This window comes from Aricia agestis, chromosome 3 (assembly GCF_905147365.1).
Source record: "Aricia agestis chromosome 3, ilAriAges1.1, whole genome shotgun sequence".
Taxonomy (NCBI): domain Eukaryota; kingdom Metazoa; phylum Arthropoda; class Insecta; order Lepidoptera; family Lycaenidae; genus Aricia; species Aricia agestis.
In genome coordinates, this window is record NC_056408.1 from 6,580,941 (window position 1) to 6,600,541 (window position 19,601).

Below are 19,601 nucleotides of genomic sequence, written 5' to 3' on the forward strand. Positions count from 1 at the left end.
TATCTAAGTAGATTTAGCGGTTTGAGTTTTCAAATCCGGATGAAGAAAGCTCTTTACCTAAAGGTAAAGAGCTTTCTTCATCCGGATTTTTGAAGTTTTATAGGATAGTAAATACGGCAATATGTATTCGATTCGCGGTTCTCTTGAAATCCAAAGATTTTTTGAGTGATAGAATCAGCTAGCAACATATCGTCCTTTAAGTTACAATACAGTGTAAGTTCTAACACAGTTGGCTGATACGATGCCTCTTCCGATTTCCTAGCGAATGTCATCAAAATTTCAAAATAGGCAAAAAGTGACTTGTTGCAGTTTATTAATAGAAATGAAACGACGATATTGTATTGCTTAGTAAATAAAACGAAGAAAAATAAAATCAATATATTAAAAACAAGTCAAAGACGAAAATATTATCTTATATCTTTAATATTTATAAATCTCGGAATCGGCTCCAACGATTTTCATGAAATTTTGTATATAGGGGGTTTCGGGGGCGATAAATCGATCTAGCTAGGAATCATTTCTAGAAAATGTCATTTTCATCGGATACCGAGCAAAGCTCGGTCAAACAGCTAGTTCAGAATTATGTGATTACGTAGAGCTCTACGTGAGACGTAAGTACGGCTACGGTCTACGTTATCTACGTAGCACGTAGCACGGAAGTACGAGCGTCGAACGTAGCGAATTTACTCTCATATTTTGTTTACTTACTTATACATTTTCATAATTTGTGGAGAGAAGTGAGAAGGTAAATGTTTATAAAATTCTAACAAAGTTAATTAAATATTATACAAACTGCATACTTATATATGAGAAAATTATCGTGCTTAAAAGTCACATTTTACTACTAAAACGCAGCTTATCGAAAACTAAGAATAATAATTTAAATAATTTCCATTTCTAATAACTTCTTACTAATAGGTACTTAATTAAACATCTCTTACATTTCATTGTGAAACATTAATAAATAACGATGAGTTTTATTTGTCACATTGATAAAGAAGTTCTTCAATTAAGCGACGAGCATGATGGATGTTTAGTTTATTTACATTGGGTCAAGCAGTTGAAATATCCCATTAGATCAACGGTACGGCGCCTTATCCCCCCATTTCGTTGTAAACATAGACGAGGAGGGAGTAGTATAACGCACGGCTCCTAGCGGGTTGGTCGCGTGCCGCTGCGAGTAGCCGAGATGCTTCGCGCTCTCAACTTTTAAACTTCGAACATTTTTAAATGAAGAAAAACGAACATTTTTAAATTAAGAAAAAATGAGTAGTAAAAACTTTTTAGAGTTAAAAAATATGTAATTGTGTGCCAGCATGGTGGATGTCAGTGAGTGTGATGGTGTCAATGGGAGGAACCACTTTGTATTTCTAGTTTTTGTGCATCTGTTGCTAATTGGACTGAATGGAACTAATGGTGAGCAAATTTTAGAATTTTATTTCGCATGTTTTTTTTTAAACAAACATGTTCTGAATATTTTTATTTTTCAGTTAATTCTAATTTAGAATGGTGTACCTTGCAAATGAATATTGGTTTATTTGATTTTTAATAATGAGAAATATTTAATTAAGTATTATTAAATGCACCAATATAATAGTAATAAAACAATAGTTGTCATAATAATATTAAGTTTAATATGATGTTTTTTTTATTACAATATTTTGGTAGGTAGTAAAACTTTTTGTTAAATTGCAATACTTAGTTATATTTAAAAAATCATGTCACATTTAAAATAAGTTAGTATAATTAGTATTAGTAATAGTTAGTATTTTTATAAGTTTAAGAATTATTAGTAATTATGAATTGTTAAGTGTTTTAATTTACTTAAATATTAAATTGAAATAAAAAGCTATTAAGCCATCAAGATCAAAGAAACATCACTATTAATTTACCGAGTAGCAAACAATAAAAAATAATAAATATGTGAAATAAATAAGTATTTTTTATAATAATTACTTTCCTACATAGTTAAAAAGGGATCGCAAAATATCTTTATATGCATTTAGCATTGAAAGAAAGATAAGCTAACAGCAAAAACCTTTTAAAATCTTTTACTTTTTTTTACCTGACTTACTAAGTTAGGTACTATGTACTTGATAGTATTGTAATATCGAATACAGAAGATTTGTTACTTTTTTATCTAAGCTCCGACATGTGATTTTAAAAAGTTATAATATTTTTTTATTAAGTAGTATTAGGTACATCCACATAGTGACAGTCTGACAGAAATGCTGTGAAGCTCAATATGTATTTTTTCAAAGCTACTCAATTTCAGAAGAGTTTTTTCATATATGAGCTTTTATATTTATTTCTATTATAGGCAACAATAATTAGACTCTCTATAGAGAGTCTAATTATAAAGTATTTTATCCAATAATTGTAACAGAGTATTAAAATAGAGTTTTTGCAATAGGTTTCATTTCATTTCAAAAAACCAATTTCCAATAGACGAGAAGAGAACGACGCGGAAGAGCGCCAAATAATGTAGAGAAAAATTGTAAGGTTTCGTGCTTTCTATGCATATTTAGAACTGGCCTTTTTCGTTTTCGCTTCGTTATAGAATCGCCGATCAAAATGTATGGAATTGACATACGAAGTGTCGAACGTCAGCGTCATATTAACGAACGCCTATGTCAATTCCATACATTTTTATCGGCGATTCTATAACGAAGCGAAAACGAAAATATTTTGGCACACCCCCCTGATCTGTTTCGAATTTCGACTCTTGCCATAGAAGTCAGAATAGGATTTTCAGTTAAACCCCAACTAAAATCTATATAAAGTAAAAGCGCTGGTCCATACAAAAAAAAGCTCTTTCAGCGCTGCTGCTTTCACAGTGAACTCTATATAAGGAACACACCCTAAATTATTATCCCTTAGTTTTGTTACACCCTGTATATTATATCAAACACTGCACTGGTAGACATTCGCACTTACTAAGTTTTTGGACTTTGAAATGCCGCGTGCCAGCTTTGCCACAAAACTGTTTTACTTGGCACTTGCCAGGAAAAAACAATTTAAAGTAAAAAGTCGCTCTACACAAGATAAGGGGAAGTAGTATTTGTTCTGTCGTGCGTCAATCGTCTGTCACAATCTTTTCACACAAGATAAGGCTGACGTCATGGGTGGGTTGGAACTTGGAGCGTTATCGCGAGCTTTCGTAACCATGTGTGCCAGTGGGCACCAACCTTTTAAAAAGGTATTTTTTATGAAATAAGGGGGCAAACGAGCAAACGGGTCACCTGATGGAAAGCAACTTCCGTCGCCCATGGACACTCGCAGCATCAGAAGAGCTGCAAGTGCGTTGCCGGCCTTTTAAGAGAGAATAGGGGAGGGTAGGCAAGGGAAGGGAATAGGGGAGTGTACGGAAGGGAAGGCAATAGGGGAGGGTAGGGAAGGGAATAGTGTAGGGGATTGGGCCTCCGGTAAACTCACTCACTCGGGGAAACACAGCGCAAGCGCTGTTTCACGCCGGTTTTCTGTGAGAACGTGGTATTTCTCCGGTCGAGCCGGTCCATTCGTGCCAAAGCATGGCTCTCCCACGTTTATACTCTATCTACTCTATTTTGTCGACTCTATTTTGTCACTTTGCTCTGAATTATTCTGTTTAAAAATAATTTCACGAGACCAACTGCCTCCAACGAACTGCCTACTCTGTTCCATACCGGAACCGGAAAACTCTATTTTAATAGAGTACCTAGTTAAGCTATTAAAATAAAGTGTTTGCAATAGGTTTCCAATAGGAGACTACTTTCCAATAGTCGGAGTCCAAGGAGGGATCGGCGCGGTAAAGATTCAAATAAATCTGTATAGAATATGCAGATAATCCAGTAGAGATAAATGCCACGCCAAAAGTTATGTAATTTAAAAAGTTATTTGGAAAAGTAGTAATATTAATTGGTTTTGAAAATTGACTCTGAATTTTAAATTTGCTAGACATCTTAAAAAAAAATTCGAAACTTTTGTGCATATTCTGCAATATTTATATTGTACTGATTTTATTTATTAAACTAACACAGATTAATACAGATCATAGCTCTGTCGCTTTAGATGAATAATCATTAATCATTGTAATATTCCAAATCTTTTAGAAATTTTATTTAAATTGAAACATTTAAAATTCAATTTAAATCTTTTAAATTTAAGAACATAGTGGTTGGGAACCACTAAGTTAGACTGACAGCTAATTTTAGATTTGGTTTTTTGTGAGTGCAGTTCGCGCTATCTGAGATAACTGGGTGGGTACTTATTTGGAAGTTTTAAAGCTCTCTCAGAATGAATAATTCAAATCAGTGTATGATAAGATTCGTGTATTGTGTACTCTTTAATAAAAATTATTAGGTACTTAATAGATTTTAGCTTTGTAACAGTTAATAAAAAGGAAGAAATATACTTTGCCGTTCCATTTTGATTATGAAGTATGCAAATTATTTATTATTTTTCCTACATTCTGTTACCTCGACTTCTAGCGTTGCAAAATTTTGATAAGTACCTATCAATTTGTTGCGGAGCGGATCCGTAAGTGTTTCAACCTTATAATATCTACTACCTACTCGCGTAAACTTAAGAAATCATTTTAAACATTCGCGTTGCATTATAATTAAACTTTTTAATCGGGACTTAACGCGACTTATTTATGTAGTAATGCTACTACGAGTACATACTTTTTCTCGACGTTTCGGCCGTGTTGCAACGGCCGTGGTCACGAGGGACTCAACTTAAATAAGTCGCGTTAAGTCCCGATTAAAAAGTTTAACTTAAGAAATCATTATGTACCTATTAACTTAACGAATTTGTAGGCGAACCATTATTACTCATAACTAAACTCTTATAACATCAGAATTTCAAGTATCAAGTATAGTAAGGTTTTCAGCTGAAACTCTTACGTATCAAATACATAAACAGTTGTTCAACATCAGCAAAATTGTTAAGACATTTCATAAACAGAGATCAAACGTTAGTTAAAAAGAAATTCCCTAACAAGAGAGAAGCGAAACCAGGTTAGTTTGTGTTAAGTGTTGCGGTCTGCTTTCATCGTAACAATTTTCAGCTAACAGCTTTTTAAAGTGTAGCAAAAACAAGGGAAAATCTTCGCCGTTGTTGTTAGGTAGTTTTTATTATTCGTAGTTGTGTTTAGTGTTAGGTAAGACACTAAAGTTTGTTTCGTGCTACAATGATGTTGTAAGTTTAGAACTACAAAGTAACAAAGATTTTAAGAGGAAGTTTGACCAAAAATAACAAGCATCATGATAAAAACTGGCCTTTTCTCATATATTTTACCATTTTTTGAAGTCGCTAAAATAATGCGTACTATCACAATCTAGTAGTAAGTAGACTATCATAATAAAATTTGTTACAATAGAGGATTATACAATTTGTATGGGTATGAAGTCGGATTTTTTGAGTTCCCGGCATTGTTCTAATTGAAAAAGTTATTCATTTTGACGGAATCATTTGATGGTTTCAAGCACTAATGGTGTTTACACTTACATCTTGTATATGCATAAGCTTTTTTATTGGTTATAATTACACTCATCGTTGCTAAAAATAAAAGTGAAACTAATACTTTCATGAATTGTATTTCTATAACTTATTCATAAAATATTTCGTCGGCGTAAATATTTACTTTCCCAATAGCAAACAAGTTATGTAAACAAAGACTTTGTCATAATGAACAAAGCGCATTAACATACTTTTTTATCTTTCTGTTCATGTCGGACTCGGAGTGAACATTAATTTATTAACACATTTATTAATTAGCGCGTTTGTTTACGCGATAACATAAAAATGTCACCATAATTTAATTAAGATTTATTTTTGGAAGCTTTTAGGATTGAGTGAAAGTTTTTGGTGTTACGAAATGTTATATAATTCGAGAAAAGAATATATAAGTAAACTAGATGTTGCTAGCAACTTTGTCAAAATTCTTTTGGCCGAACACAATTTTTTTTAAAGTCAAAAACTATACTGTCTATTTTCGAGAATCACAATATCGCCATACCAAGCATTATCAAAATAAGTTCAGCAGCTTCAGTGTGAAGACTTAAAGATGTTACAAGACTTTCACATTTTGAATTTTTACAAGTATGTATTTTATGATCAGTGTCTAGTAGGTATCTATGGTCATACAAAGAAGTTAAAATAAATAGGAATAAAATATGATCTAGTGCTAATATTATTTATTAGTAAAGCTATAATGCACCATGATATACCTATAGTTATTGTTACATGCTATGGGTTCGAAGGATTTGGAGAGAAAGACCAGGGCCTCTATCATGAGCTCTTAAATCCATTCACTTTACGTCCTTATACTGACTGTATAAGGACGTAAAGTGAATGGATTTAAGAGCTCATGATAGAGGCCCTGCTGACTCTTTTGAAGACTTTAATATTTTGATAATTTAATATCCGCAATAGCAAATTACTCGACTACTTAGATATTACAAAGGTAGAAGATTTAACTAATTAATTATTATGATTTAGGCATTCTATTTAATGCTTATACTTTATACTACTTCTACGTTTAGACTAAAAAAATATTGTCTTATTGGATTCCGTTCGCCAGACTTAGCAAGTCGGAAAAGGTTTTTTTTTCGAATATTACAATGAGTTTTTGCCTAAACATTTATTTACAAACTTTTAACGAACCAGCTAATATTATTACCAGACACCAATTATTGGTACTCTGACGTCATATCCAATTAGATAATTACCAATTAGTGTATTTACGGACAAAACTTCGAGCAGGATAACCATCAAATTGAAATTGGAATTTTAAAGTCTGTGGACATTTCAATTTCACGGCGAACTAATTAAATAGCTGGAGCAATTAACAAAATGTAGTTCGGTAAGCGCGATAATGAAACAATGGATTCTTTTTAATGCAGCTTTAATTGGCTGCATACGAGTTCCATACACGAGTTTCACTTTTGTTACTTGCTGGAGATTTTACATTCAGCATGGGAAATAATAATATTATTATTATACTTGTTAGAATTAAAATAGTAGTATGTATAATGTGCTGAATATGTTATATGTAGTATAAGTTATAACCAATATAAATTAAACATTATTGTTTATTTTGCGAGACATGATTTTTTATTTTTGGGATAGAAATGAGATATTACAATCGTGATGATTATTATTTTGAAAATCTTGTTAAACCGAAATAAGCCTGATTAATATTAATAAAATAATCATGTTTTATATATAAAAATGGATTTTCAATTGCGTTAGTAACGCTAAAACTAAAAAACGGCTGTCCCAGTGAACTTCGCGTTAGGTACTTAAAAGCCTTCCCTGGAGTTCTACGAATATTTTAAGACTAAATTTAGCCCATTCCGTTCAGCCGTTTTTGAGTTTTAGTGTTACTAACACATTTGAAAATTCATTTTTATATAATACTAGCTGTCCCGGTGAACTTCGTGTCACTTTAAAACCTTCCCTGGACTTCTACGAATATTTTAACACTAAAATTAGCCCAATCCGTTCAGACGTTTTCGAGTTTTACCGTTACTAACACAATTGAAAATCCATTTTTATATATATATAGACTAGCTGTCCCGGTGAACTTCGTGTCACTTTAAAACCTTCCCTGGATTTCTACGAATATTTTAAGACTAAAATCAGCCCAACCCGTTCAGCCGTTTTCGAGTTTTAGCACGACTAACACATATGGAAATCCATTTTTATATATAAGAAGATATAGATATAATTGCGTAATTTATAATATTATTATACTGTGTCCTATTCGCCTTGCTCTTAATAACTAAGTCTAGACGTAAGTTCACTTCATTGCAATGTATTTACGTCTATCAATGCATTGATATATTTTAATACAATATATTTACTCATAACTCAGTATTCCCGCTTAGTAACCCTCAGCTCTCATATTAAAAGGGTCAAAGTATTATTACATTCTTGCTCAAGATCATAATAATATCCATACAACGCATTCAAATATTATGAGGTAATCGTACACTGTATTGTAACTATCCAATAACGTTAAATAAAAAATCGTTTATGTTTTTTTATTTCGGGCGGGATTTCAGTTTAGTGGCAATGGAAAACCCGGTGTGGGCATCAAATAAAAACCCTTTTGGGGCAGGGGAAACATAATTACCTATATTTAGGGTTTATTAAAATAGGTTAAACAGACGTGGCTTTTTAATGTTGCTATCAAACGCAAGCGACTCTATATTTATAGTGTTAAATTAAAGGAGTATTTTTATTAAGAACGAATTCATATTACCATCATTAAAATTATTGTATTTGGTACTTAATTATGATACTTACATTTATATATATTTTATTTTGTGTAGAATTTATATAAACTTTTATAAAAATGTGGAATAAAAAGTAGAGCTATTAATTAAATATAAAATAGCTCTCGTTTGAAACAATGTTTTGTTCGAAATGTATACTATTACATAACTTTTATCGCGGGTTTCGAGTGCGGTGACCGAATCAAGAAATTCCGTAAGGAAAATAAACCTAACACTTCGTCTAACGTCGTTTCAGGGCCCGTACCACGAAACGGTTTTGAGACTCAAACAACCGTACGAGAATGTTGCGTCCTACTCTGACAAACGTAAAATGACGTTGTTAGAGCAGAACGCGGCGTTCTCATCCGATTGTTTGAGTCTCAAAACGGTTTCGTAGTAGGCCTACAGTTCGGCAGACATCGGCACGGTGTTTTTGTGCGTGCGACATGACGTATGCCAATTATAATTGCATACGTTGATAAAAAATGCTTTCCAATAGATTTACCAGGGCAGTTCTCGAGTCGTATTTAGTCGTATTTAGACGATTTTTTTTCGTGACGTATCAATTATTTTAATACAAGGGGCTCACTGAGGACGGTCACGGATGCATACACTTATCTGACATTGACAAGCTCAACAAAGATACCGCTTTTGATGCTGACTTTCAAAAGCTCCTTAGAAAGTATAAGTCCTTATGAAATTATATCAGCAGGCGTAGCATTAAAACTGAGTTTTGCCCGCGACTTCCGTCCTCAGTATGTATGTGCATGCTTGTTAGTATGTATCCGTACCAATACATATTATGAATATAAAGTCTGTCTGTTACTTCTTCTTACGCCCAAACCGCTTAACCAATTTTGATGAAATTTGATATGGACAACTGTGAGTCTTGAGAAAGGTATCCCGGAAAAATGTACGGTTCAATTCAGATAAACGACTTTGCAGGCATCAAGTAGTTATATACTGTAGTTGTCGAAGGAATGTGTATGTATTTCTTATGCACTATATTATCTATGTTTGTAATATACTTGACGCCTATAATAAAATGTAGGTTACCTTACACAACATTACAGAGTGCAGAGTGAATCGTATAATATAGACTAGGTAAATAGAGCAGGTGGCAGAGGCTACGAATTATGAAAGATTAAGAGGATACACCAGAGGCGAGAGAAATTGAAAATAGGTATTTGAAAATGTATTGCTGTCTCACCAATCTCAAGTCTCCCACCGCAGAGCGCGATAGAGACAATACGACAAAAGTTCTAATAAAAGAACAGAAAATCTTCGATTCATTGTCCGCTGATTCCTTCTCCAAAACTTAACCGATTTAAGTACTTTTTTCATTAAGAATTAAAGCAAGGCTTGAACTGTGTTCCTATGTTTTTTTTTTTGTATATTCTAGCTAGTTTTGTTTTCTGAGTTTTTGAACACAGAGGAAAATCTGGCCATTTTTTTGGGTTTTTGGAAGTTCTTATCTTTTTTAATAATAAAATTATCAAAAAAAAGAAAACATAGGGACATGCTAATAGTGGCCATAGATATTCAGGAAAAAAATCATAACTCTACCGGCATTATCCAGAGAGGAAACAGGGGAAAACGTTTGTATGGAAAAACGGCGGTGTGGACTCCTCTTAAACTTAGACTTACCCCTAGTGACTAGTCGCAGAGGTAAAAACGTTTAGGCCTTAGGGCTTAGGCTATTACCCGATAAAGGAGTAGAATACTAACTGTTAAGAATGTCTGCTGTATCATACGACTATTATTGTCATCAAGGTTACCTAATCAAGTTGTGATATATTCGTACTATATCCAACTTTAATTAATATTTAATACCTTGTTTACACGCTGACCATAATAAAATGCAAAGCAGTTAATCAAATGAGAGTGAGCGTAGTAATATACATAACGACACTAAATGAAAAGTAGCTGACCTCGCGTGATTGTCCCTTTGTGAGCTATTCAAATGGTGATTATAATATTATTAATAATACATATTTCCACACTAGTATTATAAATGCGAAAGTATTACTGTTTATTACCTATTCACTCCGAACCGCTAAACCGATTTTGAAGAAATTTGGTAAGGATATACTTTGGTTCCCACACGATAAACAAATTTTGGCGCAACTCAGTCAAGGACGTGGTCTTGTATATTTTTATACAAAATAGGTATAATATCGAACAAATAATAAAGAAGCAAGAATTGTGGAAGACTGTGTAATTCAGTAAAAGGACTGGAATTCTTACTTATATTATGTTAACGTCACAAAAACTACTGAACGAATTAGGATGAATAATAAGTTGATAATTGAGATATTTTGATAAAGAGTGGCAAAATTTAGCAAAGGATAAAGACATGTGGAAAGAAAGAGGGGAGGCCTTTGCCCAGCAATGGGACACCATCGGCTTTTAATAATAATAATAATAATAATTGAGATATTTTAAGTCCCAGAACTCAGAATAGTTTTTGGTCCCAAAAAATGTACTTAATAATATGGTTCCCGTACTACCAAGAATTTAGACGAAATCAAGTTACCAAGTTCTAATTGTGTCTTTTAAGGAAATTTTAAAAAGTAAGTACTCGGGAAAATATAAAAAAAATGTAAGTAGCTTTTTATAGACGCATTTTATATCAATTTTTATTATTTATCGACTCATGACTGTCACTCTTTTGTATCGGGTCTAATAAATTGATACAATATGACTTATATTATCAAAATCTAAATGCACTCAAACAAAGGCGCAGTTTTATATTTTACGCTTACTTTTAGGCATTTATTGGTCAATAAAGTATTCATAACAGTTGGATATAAAGAACCTTTTATGATTCACGCGCATGTGGCCGTTGTGTGAATAACTCCATAAATCAAAATATTTGTCGCTATGTGTTTTGTATCACCGTATTGTACTAGGTTGTTAGCGACTAGCGACTTTTTTTTTTAATGATATAATGGGGCAAACGAGCAAACGGGTCACCTGATGGAAAGCAACTTCTGTCGCCCATAGACACTCACAGCATCAGAAGAGCTGCAGGTGTGTTGCCGGCCTTTTAAGAGGGAATAGGGTAATAAGGGAGGGTAGGGAAGGGAATAGGGGAGGGTAGGGAAGGAAATAGGGAGAGTAGGGAAGGGAAAAGGGTAGGGGATTGGGCCTCCGGTAAACTCACTCACTCGGCGAAACTCAGCGCAAAACTGTTTCACCCCGGTTTTCTGTGAGCCCGTTGTATTTCTCCGGTCGAGCCAGCCCATTCGTGTCGAAGCATGGCTCTCCCACGTCAAAACTATGTTCGTTAACTATCTTATAACGAGAGAGAGAGAGAGAGATTTGGGAGAACGAAATTAATAAATATGAAATGCTAAATTAATGATGTGTGTTATCTACTACTTTTCTAATACCTTACTAGGGTATTACTAGGCTAAGAATTACTAGGCTATCCAGGAAAAGAAAAGACTTCAAAAAAGTACAAGAAATATTGGTCCAAGAATGTACGAAGGATTAGGTTTATAGCTCCTCATTAATATTATGATTGTCAATGACATGATACGTTCTCGTTTTAATAAAAAGGGGAAATTTTGGCTTACCCCAACAAAACGTTTTCTATTCATACAGATTACAAAACCTAAATTGATGAGCATCGATTTTATCGCATTGTGGGAATGTAAGCTGTCTTTTCTTGTGTCGTTCTTTTCTTCAGATTGCTTGAGTTGCACAAACATTTTCCGCTTGAGTATGAAATTGATATTATCAATATCTCGATAAATGTAAAGCAATCGAAATTCTTTATTGAGAGTTACCGATGTAATAATATGAACTGAATGGAACGAAATTATTTCTTATGTTCAAAAAACCTGTATACATATAGGTACAGTATACACTAAAAAAAAAAAGTCATCTATTGACGCCCAGGAATACTTACAACGCGTCGCTGTTTACTTAAAAAAAACGCCATCTAGTTGACGCACAGGAATACTTACTATCAACGCCCTCTGCCCCTAACATGCAGGTACTAATAGAAAAGTGTCGAGGTCAAATCAAGGTCAAATATCGTTCTGTCTAGCCTTCAGATTTACGCCGATCGCGCGATAAGGAACTTCTTTCCAATATTACGTAGACTCTACTTTTTGGTAAAATACAATGTGCGTATAGTTTTAAAAGACCATGTATGAAATATAAAATTATACACATGTTATGGAGTGTTTTTATCATTTACACGCGCTGAAAAACATGTGTTGAACAAATGTTTAAAATTTACCAAATTCTGTACATAATTTGCTAATTTTAACATATTGTATCATTGTGCTCACCATGAATAAATTCCGTAATTCGTAAATTTAAAAAAGTTAGACGGTTGTTACAGCATTCCCAATCACTTTACTGTACTTGGTAACTACCACAATATTTTGGTATTTCACACAATTATAATAGGTATTGTAATAATCATGTGAATACTTCAAAGATTTTTTTAATGAGCCTATGCTATCCCACAGCTGGGCAAAGGTCTCCCCAGTGCTTTCTACTTCTCTCGATCCTTAGATCGAGCTTCAAAGAATTACAACATTAAATTTGTTTCAGCTCAAAATCGAGCACCGCGAATCAAGGAGCACCCATCGAACACGGTGTCAGGGAGGAGTGAACCTGCGACCCTCAGATGCGTAGTCGAGGGTCGACCCAAGCCTATAGTTCAGTGGTTCAAGGACGGCTCACCCTTGCCCCCGGCTGAAGATGGCCATAGAGTCCTGTTGGAAGACGGACTTCTCTTCCTAAGGTAAGTTTTGATACAAAAATAATATATAAGAATTGTGAAGGCTTAAAAAGAGGCAGGGAATTAAAGCTACTGAATGTTTGTAGGGTAAATCGAGGCAAAAAAGAAAGTGACGAAGGAGTATATTGGTGTGTTGCAAAAAATATAGCCGGGGAGGCAGCTAGTCATAATGCATCGTTGAATGTTGCGGGTAAGTTACTTTAAAATTAAACAAAATTGATCTAAGAAAAAGGACGAAAAAATAACATTTATATCGATTTTCAGTATTGCGAGACGAGTTCAGATTAGAACCTAGAGATGTACAAGTAGCGGCAGGTGAGCCTGCGCTCCTAGAATGTATGCCACCGCGAGGTGTGCCAGAGCCTTCGGTGCACTGGCTCAAAGATGGACAGATTTTCGATATAGAAATGAATGGACGGTAGGGTTTTATGGCCTATGAAACAATTACTTAAGTATCTGCAACTTAAAATACTCGTGTATAAAAAAGTGGCACAAAAAAACATTATTTTGTTTTTAGGGTGACAGTAACAGATACGGGTAGTTTGAAAATTTTAGAAACGCTTCCGAATGACAGTGGACTGTTCAGATGTGTGGCGTCGAATATAGCCGGGGAGAGGCAGTCGCGAGCCGCCGCGTTAATTGTTATCAGGCGGCCGCATTTCGTCGTCAAGCCTAGCAATTTGACAGCTCTGGTTGGCCAAAATGTGGAATTTAACTGCCAGGTATTTTGATATTTCATCATTTAATAAATTTGATGTTGTACATAATATTATTTTTATAGACATTCATAAAATATATCAAGTCGAGATTCAGATTATACCGTTTCGGAGAAAGCAATGTGATAAAATATTACGAGAATCCAGATCACAATATTATGCTAAAGCAGTGACATAAATCTTCGTAAAAGTAGATAATGATGTAACTTTACGAACTTGAAACTTGGCATCCAATGCATATTCATGATCCGATCTAGATTACAACATAAAGATAAAAATCATAAAGAAGCGGTGTGGTCTTAATACAGTTCAACTTTGATGTTTAGAGATGATTTATTATTGTAGAGCTATGATTCGAACGTAAAAATAACTTGGGTGAAAGAAGATGGCGTGCTCCCACTACACGCAACGATAATCCGAGGATTGCTGCGTTTGGAACAGGTGTCCGCATCTGATGCAGGCATCTATTCCTGCCGCGCTGATAGCCATGCCGGCACCAGTATAGCCAGTGCCACGTTAACTGTGTATTGTAAGTGACATATCTATTTCTGTTTTGACTGAATTCGTCATAGTACTTGCGCACAACATTATCTTATTGTGACTAATATGATGTATGCATTACTCTCCTTATATATAAAGTTAATTCATCGTAACGTTTCTAAAAATAATTTTAACAATCAAATATAAACAATTTACTATTAAAAGTTATTACACAATAAATATTATTGCTGACGCTACATTTAAAAGGGCCCATTTTATTATGCCTTTGATATCTATTTCAAGTTTTAATAGGGCCATCTGTTTTAGCGTTACCACACTTTACACAAATACCGTCCAACTTGACCGCATGGGAAGGTGATGTTGTGTCCATCCCTTGTGAAGCTAAGGGCTTGCCCACTCCAACGACATTTTGGATACTCGAGGGGTCAGAAGATTCATTATTGTTTCCCGAGTGCACCAAAAGTAATTCAAGCCTACTATACTTAGATAGCGTGAGGTTAGAACACAGTGGACGAGTTATTTGTGTGGCAGTTAATGCAGCTGGAAGCATGATGCAAGATGCACATCTAAATGTCTTGATGAAAACGAATAACGCACTACCTAGACATCTGCTACATGAAGATTTTGATGATGATCAACAAGATGCTCGTATGACAGAATACGAATTTGTTCAAGCGAGAAAGTATTTACAGCAAAATGTTTTGGTCCTTAAAAGGGTGGAAACTTTATCGTCGACTTCTTTGAAAGTTGTATGGGATGTAAGTATTCGTTCAATTTGTATCAAAACTTTTCTCTTCAAATCAGATTGAATGTTAGGAACTCGTAAATGGGATTGTCACGATACTTTTAGAAGTGCATATAACATTTTTCTGTTTAAACTTTTAGGTATTGACTGATTACAATGAATATCTGGAGGGTGTAAAAATTTGGTACAATGGAACTACGATAAATTGGCGTAATGCAAGTGAAGAAGTTATTCCAATAAACCCATCTCAAGTGGAGGTCTGTCCCAATGGGTCATTAATCAACGTGGATAACAGTGGATCATCCAGCTACATCCTTTCCGGGCTGTCTGCTTACATGCAATATGAGATCTTTTTGATGCCGTTCTACAAAATGTTACTTGGGAAACCTTCTAATTCAATGAGCGGGTTCACTGACGAAGACGGTAATTTACACATATTTTTTGGTTCCTACTAAAGTAATATGCTTATTGCTAAACCTCAATGAGTAGTAACAATTAAAAAGTTTTGTTCTTTTTCAACACAGTCTTAAACACTTATAATAATGTGGTTTATATACAAAACAAGCTCATATCCATATTAATAGTTATTGCTTCTATTTTTAAACCGATACTTAGTAACCCTAAGTTTGTGTGGCTTATGTGGATAATTATTTTAGTTCCATCTGCTCCGCCCCAGAGCGTGACTGCGGGCGTCATAAACGCAACATCGGCCTGGATACGGTGGGAACCACCACCTGCTACCACTTGGAACGGTGAACTGACTGGTTATTTGGTACGTGTTATTTGTATTTATCATTTCCATTCCTTGTTTTTATTTTACATTGGCGTCGTCGTGGTTAGTCGTTATTTTTTTATTACAAGTCATTTTCACCCGATAACAAGGTGCTAATGTCAATTATTTGTGACTTTGTTTTTAAACAAACTGAAGCAATTTTTATTATTATTTTCTTATGTGTGGGCTTTTTAAGCTATTGCATAGCTTTCATCACGGCCTTTGAGCATGGCAGCCGAATCAAGAAATTTCATAACGAAAATAAACCTCATACCCCACTTCTACCGGCGGCGGCACGTTAAAGCCGTGCCTCGTCTAGCGTCGCTTCAGTTTGATAGACTTCGGCACGGTGTTTGTGTGCATTCGACAAGACGTATGCGAATTATAACTGCATAAGTTGATAAAAAATGCCATGCAATAGCTTTACCTAGGCATTATCCGAGTACTACCGTATTTTTTTAACTAGTTATGATGTTTGTAGATTGAAATCCGCGTCGGAAGTGGAACCAATGGTCGTGTAGTGGGTCAGATGTCTCTGGGTGCGCGCACGCGGGCGGCGGCGGCGAGCTCGCTCCGCGCGGGCGGCCGCTACAGCGCCCGCGCCGCTGCCGTCACACGCCGCGGACACGGGCCCTTCAGTGCGCCGGCGCAGATACATGTGCTGCCCACACATACACAGAGACACTATGTGCAGTAAGTAGAGATGACCAACCTTTCTCAATATTACCTTTTTCGTCGATGTCGTTAAATGAAAAAAAAAAAAACTGTGCGTAAATTCATGATAAGTACTTTATATTTTCTTATTATTTGTCTCTACTGGTTTTAGGTTCTATTACTATAAGTTTCTGATAACTAATATCATTAACTACATTAAAATTGTTGTACCATAAATTTTGATATCAATAATGTAATAAAACCAATTAACGTCTCAAACATCGTTACTTTAATGAAAGATTAATTCTTAATTTATGAAAGTTAGCAATGTAATCTTTAATTTATGACTCCCATATATATCTTCGCATAATCAAAAGTAAATAAATCAATCTATGTCAACATTTTTATATTGCTCCAGCATTATCATATGATTTGAATAAAAACACCATTACGTTAATTAATTGCTTGACAAATAAACAGTGGGAAAACATTTACAAATTAGAAATTAATCACCACTGTCTACCGTCGCTACAAATGCGTTTTCATAACTTACTAACATTAAATTATTCAGCGGCACATCAAGAAATAGGATAGTTTTAAAATTTAAATGATCCCAATAACGATTCGACTAGTTTCGTAGCGTCTAATATGATATTGAAATGAGTTTAATTTTTTAGGACGGAACCTCCAAACGACACAGCGATCCCACATCTGTTGAACGAGACATGGTTATTAGCGCTAGCCCTGACTTTGTTCTCTATTATTGTAATCGGAGCCGTCAGTATATATTACATCAAACGACGGAACAGCATTCAAAGGAAAAAATCGAATGGTAAGCAACGCTCATTCAGAACGTTAACCCCGTAACTCGGGACTGCAATTGAAATGTAGATCGCATTTTAGGGCAATCAATTGTGACGGCTCAGCAGTGTCTATTGAATAAGGACACGATTTGGCTGCGAGATCGACCGGTATTCGCCCCCGATGGGACTTTAGACGTGAGCAGCTGTCATCAGAGTCTATTACAAGGTAATCAATTCTGAAATCAATTTCGTTTTCAATACATTTCAAATAAGAAAATCGGTGCTCATAAATCATTTTTCAACAGGCCAATCTCCCAATATTTTGAGTATCGAACCCGAATATTGCCTTCCTCAAAACTCTATACAAGGTTTAGATACGTCGAGCGTAGACAGACTGAAGAGGGGTCCGCCTGAGCCCTACGCCTCGAGCGCTATTTACACCGAACTCAATTTCAAGGTAATCTCAGATAAGCTTGAGAATATATTTGATTAGATAAGCTGAACGTATTTGATTTGCGTATTATCATTATACTCGAGATATGAATCGAATTTATGGGACGTTTATATTTTCTCACAGGATAACACCGATACAGATACAAGGAGTTGTCCAGAAAGGCATTCGCACAACAATAGCATTGTTAGATCGTGCAATGGTAGCATTCAATACTCCAATGGGGAATGTTCGACTTGCTGCCACAGTACATCCAGCAGATCCACAAAGGATTACAGGGAATTAAGGCATGAGAATATGCATGATGTAAATATTGTCGAGGATGATTGCGCTTCTTGTCACACGAATAGATCCGGATCGAGGAGTAGACAGGACAAAAGCAAAGTGTGTCCCGCCAGTGATTTAGAATATGACTATCCACAGTGGCATTGGCTGGGGAGGGAGAATAGCTTTAAAATTCCCGTTCAAACTGGCAGGCATTCGAATGTGGCCCGGTCAGAGCAGGGCTGTCAAATAAATCTGAATGATATACTGCCCCCGCCGCCCTATGAGGTATAGTCTATCTTTTATTTTTCAATTATTGTGTGTCATTCGTAACATGAATTGGTTCAATATTTCACGCGTCCCCTTAATTATCAGTAATAAGAATAATTTAACTATTCAATTACTTAATCATTGGTTATTTTAAACCATTTGTAACTTTTAGCACATCATACCTTTTTTTAATCAGAAATACATATATTTTAAATGTTGATAAAATTTTCTACCCCTTAATTAAGGCTATCTCACAATCCTACTTTCATTTTATTCCAAACTTCTTTGAACAAAATTAAGGAAAGTATGATTAACATTTTAAAGTTTAACAATAGTTCTCCATATGGTTTTTATTTACAGAGTCCAGAAGGTAAAAGTCACATGAAATAATGTACGGCGGTGTTGGAAATGAAAACGCAAAGCAATAATCGATATCAACTTAGCGGAAATTAGAAGCAGTGACTAGTGTAGCCAATAACGATAATTCAGTGTCTATAAATTAGTGCGTACTGTTACTATTAAAATGGAAGTAGTTAAATTAGCAGCATTAAATAGCTCATAGTTTATTACATTTCACTTTACAATAAAATATAACAAATTTTGTACTACTTCATATATATGTGGTTTTAATACTCAACATGAATTGTTTACATATTTTTATGATTTCGATTGATGTACTCAATAGAACTAAGGTATAAATAGAGCTGCATAATGAGAAATGTAATACAATTTGTAGAGCTATAGTTGTACTCACAGTAACAATATTAATCTAAATTTAGGGAAACTCCATTGCTTACCTTAGCGCTTTCTGTAGCTAGATTTGTATGTATTGTAATTTATTCCTAATTCTAGTCACGGTATTAGACTAGCTACACATTTTGATAAACCTTTATGTCGATGACTTTCTTTTGAGGAGGACGTAAAAGATTTTATACCAGTTTTGAGGTCTGATTTCCATTTATTGCTGGGGATTTCGTAGCATCCTCCATTTCACTGCCATTTACATTTAGATTTAGAACTTTAGTTTTATGATCTTTGACTGTGATATTTATATTAAATTTGTGTATTAGAAATTAATGTATGATTAGTGTAACTTCAAGGTTTTCAAAATTTTATGCCACTTTTACTATACCTGTTTGTAAATCGACCTGTTTTTGCAATCCAAATATTTTCAGAGCCATTTGCGTTGTATAAATCAAAATAAAGGACATTTTTTACTAATCCATTTTGTTTGATTTATAACTATAAAACTTTTTGTACCTATCCATCAAAACAATATAATTTTTTTTTTGTTCTCTATATTTAAAAACAATTCATACTCTGAAAAGAGATATTTCTCAACATAATATTTTTGAAGATGCTGAATTTATCCCCACAATAGTAGTAAGCCATGACTACT

The 19,601-nt window shown here is 34.5% G+C and overlaps 1 protein-coding gene across 2 annotated transcripts; it reads left to right on the forward strand.

The window, feature by feature from the left end:
- Positions 1–1,160: 1,160 nt before the first annotated feature.
- LOC121725390 (roundabout homolog 2-like) lies at positions 1,161–19,416 on the forward strand. 2 transcript variants are annotated; one of them, XM_042112299.1, is made up of 15 exons: positions 1,161–1,416; positions 12,837–13,029; positions 13,113–13,216; positions 13,291–13,444; positions 13,544–13,748; positions 14,088–14,271; positions 14,550–15,001; positions 15,129–15,411; positions 15,645–15,760; positions 16,242–16,453; positions 17,092–17,246; positions 17,306–17,443; positions 17,523–17,674; positions 17,795–18,220; positions 18,563–19,416. In XM_042112299.1, the coding sequence occupies exons 1-15, from the start codon at positions 1,317–1,319 to the stop codon at positions 18,590–18,592; spliced, it is 2,904 nt and encodes a 967-aa protein (XP_041968233.1). In that variant the 5' UTR covers positions 1,161–1,316; the 3' UTR covers positions 18,593–19,416. The 2 variants fall into 2 exon arrangements, with proteins under 2 accessions (XP_041968233.1, XP_041968234.1); XM_042112300.1 differs by having other exon boundaries at positions 17,318–17,443.
- Positions 19,417–19,601: the final 185 nt, after the last annotated feature.

Excerpts from the sequence above, each read along its gene's own strand:
- LOC121725390 (XM_042112299.1), top strand. The coding sequence starts at position 1,317 with ATGGTGGATGTCAGTGAGTGTGATGGTGTCAATGGGAGGAACCACTTT. Across the intron at positions 13,445-13,543 it reads GATATAGAAATGAATGGACG|GGTGACAGTAACAGATACGG; the intron begins GTAGGGTTTTAT and ends TTTTGTTTTTAG. Across the intron at positions 17,675-17,794 it reads ACACCGAACTCAATTTCAAG|GATAACACCGATACAGATAC; the intron begins GTAATCTCAGAT and ends ATTTTCTCACAG.